At 39.8% G+C, this 7,562-nt stretch overlaps 1 protein-coding gene across 1 annotated transcript; it reads right to left on the bottom strand.

Annotated features, from left to right (window-relative positions):
* Nucleotides 1-850: 850 nt before the first annotated feature.
* Nucleotides 851-6,323, bottom strand: cep72 (centrosomal protein 72). The gene is made up of 14 exons (XM_071915897.2): nt 6,218-6,323; nt 5,811-5,938; nt 5,541-5,733; nt 5,324-5,432; nt 4,673-4,828; nt 4,493-4,544; nt 4,360-4,402; nt 3,593-3,787; nt 3,303-3,478; nt 3,057-3,150; nt 2,757-2,935; nt 2,535-2,661; nt 2,329-2,440; nt 851-2,110 (listed from the first exon to the last, which is right to left on the bottom strand). Exons 1-14 carry the CDS (start codon nt 6,291-6,293, stop codon nt 2,047-2,049), a joined length of 1,704 nt encoding a protein of 567 aa, XP_071771998.1. The 5' UTR covers nt 6,294-6,323; the 3' UTR covers nt 851-2,046.
* Nucleotides 6,324-7,562: the final 1,239 nt, after the last annotated feature.

The following is a 7,562-nucleotide window of genomic DNA, read 5'->3' as shown; positions in this document are numbered from 1 at the left end:
TAAATGGGCCTGCTTGTAAGTTACAAATTTAATTTCAATAAGATATACTGTATGTATTTTATCCTTTTTGATTATTAAGATCTTATTGTTCAAACATGAACCTGTATGCAAACCGTTTTGATAACATGCATTCTGCAAGAACACTAAATTGATGAATTCAGCTGAAGGAGGAAACTCTTACAATAGAAGATGAGCTCAGTTGTTTAAGATTGTATTTTTAACATTTTACTTATATTTCCTCGTCAGATTTATATAGTTCTAATATATTTGTGGTAAGATTGTGTATATTTCTAAAAATTTATAGCCGCATGGCTTAATTTATGACACTGGCTTTGTATGTTTTTTGTGTAATTGCTGTACTTTGTGCATGTTGTGTGTACTGCATTTGATTCAGAAGCGTATAGACTATAGTAGGAATTAGCCTAACATCTGTCATGTCTTCTTTGAACTGCTGTGCCTGTAGTGAGGACAGACTACTGGATGGACTAAATTATCTTCACTGAAAATATTAAGTCTATAAATTGTGGGATCATGGAAGATTTAGCTTTTCAGGTATGTAAAGGACATTGTTGGACACTGAACATTACTGAACAAAACCAATGTAAACCGAAGTTAGTCCCAGAATATCCAATTGCTTCAAATCAATACGTATCAACTTATGCATCTACAAAGTTAGCCACCCTCCAATGCTATTATATTTGTCTGTATATAAGATTTTGAGTACCTTTTATGTGTGGTACTGTGTAATTTGAGGCACAAATTCAACTAAATAAAAAAACAGGGTATTACTGTCATATCATTAGATACTATATGAGGGAAAGGGAAAATTGAAAACGAGATATACTTTTGTAGGACATTATTTTTCCAGCATAGTGGCATGGTGTTCATGTCACACTATCTGTAGCCTCAGCTGATGAAGAATCATGCATCGAGTGGAAAACTAGCAGCCATCAATGTATTAGTTTTAGTCTTCTTTAGAGTCTGCTTTAGTATCTCCAGTACGATCTGTCTTGTGTGCTTAATGCCAAATACTGTGCACCTTCAATGTGGAGGAATGATATTGTCTTATTTTTTTCAAATAACTTTTAATGTACTATTGTGCCCTGGTGCATGCAGTGTGTTTTTGTTTCTTGTTCTTTAGACCTTTTAATGTGTGTTCATGATTTGTAGTGCATTATTGAAAATACAATTAAAAAAACACCCCAGAGCCTCTGCTGGGTAGGTTAGGGGGTGCCAATCAAAACTTTGGTATTTGGTGTTATATTCTTATGGATTGTACAAGAACCTCTCAGTAGTAGCCACATAACTTAGTAACAAAATAAAACATAAAAATCACATACACATTCAATTATTGTCCACATTATTTGTGCTGTTCTGGTATTAGCGTGGAGTGTTTGTGTGTGAGTGAGAGTGTGTAGCTGTCCAGCCCTAGGGCAGAGGTATAAATAAAGTCATAGTGCAGCTGGAATCTAGATGCATTCATTCCATTGCAGTGTATGAGGCAGATGGAGACACACAACTGACCTAAAAAAAAAAAAAAAAGCCTGAGAGTCACAATCTTGCTACTGATCCAGGAAATACATTCTGACCCTCTCATTAACATTTCCTCCCCAAAAAATCATTTGTTAACATAACAGTCCTGTCACACACACATAAACAGCATTTCTTGAATGAATTGCCCTTCCCCCACTGCTGTTTACATCACCAAGCCAACAGAGCATATACATATTTTTTTGAAATAATAAACACTACATTTTTCAACATAACTAGAAACTTAATAAATACAAAAATGTAAATGTACACTGCAGTGACTTATAAATAATTTAAAATCATGATAACAACAGAGATAAATCTGCCAGGAAAGGGAGAAGGGGGGTAGAGGGTACAAGTTAAAAAGGTCAATCATGTAAAAGCAAAAAGAACGAAAATAACCGTTTGTTATTGCTGGAGCTCATGCAGCTATTGCATTGCTGATACGTTGCTCAGCATCGGCCCGGCTGTGCTCTTCTATACTCATGCCAGTGTGCTTCTTCTTCCCCAAAACCCTCAGTAATGTTCCCCACTTGCCTTCAGTTCACCTAGCAAGCGCTCGTTGGTAGCCACCAGGGACCTGCAGCACACGCAAACACAAGTCGGATTACATAAACGAGTACAAGTGAGTCGGTCTTTGTAGGGAAACACAGATTCCTAAAGAAGCAGGACTGATATTTATATAACATTAGCTATGATTATCAATCCGATTCATTGCAGATACAGTAAAAAAACAAAAAAACAAAAGGGGTATTACTATCATCTAACCACTGTCTCCATATGGCAGCATCCTCTTACCTGTGGCTTTCTTGCAGCATATTAGCCAACTCCTTCACTTTCTCAGCCTCCTGCACTTTCTCCCTCAGCCCCTCTATCTCCTTCCTCAGCTCCTCCACTTCTGTCTGAGCCTCTATGGATGTGCAAGCACAAAGTATCATAGTGGGGGAAACAAAAACAAGCAGCAGGACGAATACTCATATCATCCATTGGTGCTTTTCACTCACCCTTAATCTGAGTAATAGGAGAACTTTTCATCATAGACTTGAGATACTGTTGTTCTAACTTGATCAGCTGTTTCTGTAGAGCCACATTCTCCTCCAAGACGATCCTCAACTGCTCATTCAATTTGCCCTGTATTGAAGTAAACACAATGAAGACGTTATGTACATTAAATTTATCCGAGTGATGCATTTACTGTACATTGTTGCTACCGTAGCTCCACTCACAACCGTGCTGTGAGCCTCCTCCAGTTCAGATGACAGATGATGGACTTCTACTTTATGCTTCTCCTCTCGTGCGGCCGCTTGATGGTTCAGTGCATCAGCTTCCCTTCTCAAGGTCCTGACCTCAGCTTCTCGACTGCAGATATCACTTTCCATCATGGAGAGGATCTGGACTGCCTGAGCTGGAAACAGAAGTGGTGAAATGTCCTGAGACTGGACTACAAATAGACACGATGAGATGGCATTCGTCATCTCAGGCTCAGATTGCCAGATACCGCGTACCCAAACCAGGCTGCAACTCACAGAGGAAGTTGTTGTTATGATGGAGTGATCTCTCTCCTGTCCAGTGTTTGTCCACGAGGTTGAGGAGCATCTCCAGTGGCTTTCTGTAACTACCCTGGGACACAGATTCAGGGATAAGGTGATGTGACAAAAGAAGCCTTGCAAAAAGTCAAATATGATGTACAGGTAGGAATAATGAGCAAATGGGTGAATTAAATGATTGATACAATAAGTCAATAGTAAAAGAAGATTGAATTTATTTCCTACCCTTTTCTTCTGTTCAGCTTTTTGCGGCAGGCTGAAGCCCCCTGCTGTCCTGTTGAAGCTCGAGTAGGAGAGTCTCGGAGGATGCAAGATGGGGTTGGAGGGGTCAGAAAGATTCAACACGGGACTTCTTGGACTGGGAGGCCGAATATTCATTAATGGGGAACTGTGGCGGTGATCTTGATCTTACAAAATGTTGAAGACAAACATTCAGCATCATGTAAACAAAGTGAAATGCATTCTACATGCATATATAAATCCTAAACAAGGGATTCTGTGTGGTATAGATGTACAGTTCTTACCAGGATTAGCAGTAAAATGTCCCTTGGCTGCCAGTCTGATTTGCTTGGGGAGATCCTTTTGCTTCTGTCTGCGTTTCTCTACGTAGGGACCAAAGGACACCTTTGGTCTTTCAGTCACTTTTAATGAGGTAGAACTTTTTTCCTGAGACGGCTCTTTCATTTGTGGCACTTTGGACTGGGTACGATCTGGTTAATAACAAATGACACAATAAAAAAATAATATAAATTGCCCCCCAATAACCTGATCTGAGTTCATGAGCCAAAGCAAACAAGTATTGACCGCTGTCTCCATCTAGTGGTGGTTTTACACACAGTCAACAACTGAAAAGAGATGGGAGATTACCATTGGCCCTGTGTGTGTGTGTGTGTGTGTGTGTGTGTGTGTGTACTGGACAGCAGCGCTCCATGATGGCAAAAACTAAAGCCCAGGTTGAAAATAACCAGAATTATCCTTTAAGATGATAACTTAAGATGTTCTGTCTGCATTTCATGAAAAAAAATATTTTATCCTGTTTTTTTAAAGGCCATGAAATGTGTCAGATAATCTTTTTCTAAATGCATTTTTTTGACAGCCGACTTGTGGATTATGATTTTTTTTGCCTTGCAAAAAGCTGAGGGAACTAACCAGATTAGAGAAATGTCTCGTCGTACCACAAATCTCACTCCTGTGGTGTCAATGTCTCCTACTTATATATCACTCTATATCACCAATTCATTCTCAGTACAGGGGGCTGCTAAAGGACACATTGCAAACTTACCATATTTTGTCTGGGTATACCTGAGGATGGATTTAGCAGTTTCCTAAAAACAAAGAGCAGATTTATACAATAATGTATCACTGCATTTCAAATCTGTGAATACAATCTGTGACCTAAAATAACATAAAATCACCTGTTTTGGAGGCGAACTATCCAGTTCTGAAAGATTTTTGGATTCTTCCTCTCTGGGTTCTGGGACAGAAGACAGATGCAGATGAATTGCTATTTGAAAACAGACCTGCAAGATGTTTTATTTTTGATTAGTGAATTAGCATGTGGACTTCAAATCTTACCTTGCTGTAGATGAATAAACTGTGACTCTGTGTCCTTGTGGAACGAGCCAGAGAGGGCCTGAGTTTCACTTTGGCCTCCATTAGCGACAAAGTTCAACACAATATCATCAGTGTCATCGAGGAGAGAGAGCTTCTTGGTTAAGCGGCCAATTGAAGCCAATCTCTGATCACTGCTCCTGCAAACCACAAGCAAGACAGCAAAGATGTCACTCAAGCAGACCGCTGCAAGGAATAAAAGTTTTAAGTGGGAAAACGTTATTTTTCTGTTTTGAGTTTTGCTTCACTCTGGGTTCCAACACTTTTACCATTTTAAAGCTCTACACTGTTCCTTCTATGGCTGCTTTCGTCAAAATGAACTGCACACGTGCCATTCCCGTCATTTTGTTGAAAGCTAGTGATGGTATTATTAAATTTCATTATTTAAAGATTATAATATGATGGACAGGAGTGCCATTCATAAAGCGGTGTGCACAGTGGGGAGGAAAATGAGCAATTACAAAGCAATTTCCAAATATTCCCTCAGTATCTTTTGCCTTTCTCCATACTTTTCTACACCAAGAAATTGGCAAGACCAGTATGTGTTCTAGATCTGTGGTGGAACCCTCTATCAGGTAAAATTGGAGCTGAAACATATAAACCCATTTAAGTTAAGCATTTGACAATCCATATACCTCTGGTGAGTAGCCTGATTCAGAGTGGGGCTCTTCTGCTGAGGCACAACTGCAGAGGAGAACTGCATTATGCCAACTTTCCGCTCCGTGTCTCTAACTGAACAGTTATCTAGAGAGCAATGGAAGACAGTTAGTAGGGTTGAGAATTGACCTGAGATTTGAAAAGATCTTTAAAACCCCAATGTGGGTCAATGCTTCATGTGGCTATATAGCTTACCTAGCTTGCGTAAGTTGGGCATAGCATGCACCAGATAAGAGCGGTAGTGTGGATAACTTTTAGTCAGAGGGTTGAGCCTGAGGTCCAGCTCTCTCAAAGCTGGCAGCTGGCAGAGCACTTTGACCTCTTCAAAGGAGGGGATGCAGTTATTGTACAGGTTCAGCCTCTCCAGCATTTTCAAGTGCTGCACCCCCTTAGAAGGACCGAGTAAAGTTTCAATAATAAACAATTTACTTCATCATTATATTAACAGTTCAGGGCGGCACTTACCTCAACAGAGACGAGTACATTATAGGAGAGATCAAGGGACTTCAGACGGACGAAGTTCTTCAGTGCGGTTCCAAGATGTCTGATCTTCTCCTCGTGCGTTCCCGGGAGGCTTAGTGATCTGACGTCTCCTGTTAAAGAGCATAACATTAGGTAGAAAGGAAAGCACATTACAGTTTGATCCTGCTACTTTGGTTTGCAGTAGGTGTTGGTATTGTAGGTGGTTTAGGTAGCTAACGTTAGCTTAGCTAGGCCCATCATTCCCTTTCCCTTTGGTTAGCTAGTAAGTACACTAGCTAGCTACGATAGTTTGTAACAGCAAAAGTTTTGAACGTAGCGTCTTGGACCTTGGTATATTTGATTTGATTATCTTTTACATCTTAAGGTAGGTTTCACGGGAGCAGCATTACCAAGACATGGATGTTTTAATTGCAGTCTGTCCCGTATCCATTGCTCTGTTATTGTTGTCAAGCACTCCGCCGCCATACTTTTCGAACTTGTGCTGCCTTCACGTGCTGTCGGAATAGTGTACTGTATAATGTAATACGACTGGGTCAAGGACTGGGTCGGTCGGAATCGGAAGTCCGACTAACTGTACCGGAGGTGCCGAGATGTGCCGCAGGAGGCGGAGCCCTGTCAACAATCGATGGTAAAAGTGATGGATAAAATGACTTTATGCTAATAAATTATGGCCAAATTATAGGCACATTTCACACAACCTCTCTATTGTTTTTGTCAAATGATGTGAACAGTACATTGTTATCATTAATACCTCAATCAATTAGCAAGCCGTGAAAACTTGAAATACTTGAAATCTTTACATACACAATCTTTGTATAAACAAATGCCAATATGCTGGAAACGTTGCTGTTATTGTCTGTCTCTGCCAATATGTAAAATATGATCATTACATAGTCTATCTCTGGTCTCTACGATCTGGTTCCTTTTCTGAATTGATGGTTTGCTGTGTACTTGTTGTATCTTTATGCCAGTAAATAAATAAATAAACAAATAAATAAAGTAAATAAATAAGTATTTAGAACAGCAAGAACGTCCGAAGTAGGGGCTTACGAGGACCACCTGAAGGCAGCATTGTGAGCATGCGCTCTATCCATATCCTGATTCGTCACGTGTCAAAACAAACACATGCAGCGGTCTAGGCTGGTTTTTCTTTACTTTAAGTTTGGTGCTATCCTCTGTGTTCAGTATTGTACACTGACTAGGTTAAACATTCAACGAACTTCAGACAAATAGTACAATTTTACTCCATAACTTTATACAAGTTAGTTTGAACCTGTCCAACTGTGGCTGTGTTTGCTGCTGCTACTAAGCACCGCCAACATCCTGGCTGTGTTCATGAATTGAATTGTGTTCTTCGTGTTACTCGTCTTCAAGATCAATGGCCTCCTGTATTACAGAATGGTTAACAGCATGTTACAACATCATTCTGTCTGCCACAGCGCTGTACTCATCCTATCAACTCTTCAAGGTAGGGAGATTCAGATTGTCGGCTAGATACTTCAATGCATATAGCCAATTTAACACAGAAAATGTTTGTTATAATTGTTTTTGTTCAGCTTCCTCTACTGCTTGGTTCGAGTTTTTTTCTATTGGATATTCTAGAGCTAAAACTGCATTTATTTGGATATGTTACTTACGCAAAATATGGCAATTCTGAACATTGAGCCTATAGCTGACATGTTTGTGTTTGGGGCATGAAAGTTGGGCTTAAATTTTTCATGAAAGGTTAGTGAA

The sequence above is a fragment of the Centroberyx gerrardi genome, chromosome 12, assembly GCF_048128805.1.
Source record: "Centroberyx gerrardi isolate f3 chromosome 12, fCenGer3.hap1.cur.20231027, whole genome shotgun sequence".
Lineage (NCBI taxonomy): Eukaryota > Metazoa > Chordata > Actinopteri > Beryciformes > Berycidae > Centroberyx > Centroberyx gerrardi.
The sequence above is the reverse complement of the archived record's forward strand: the minus strand, read 5'-3'. Positions and strand labels throughout refer to the sequence as shown.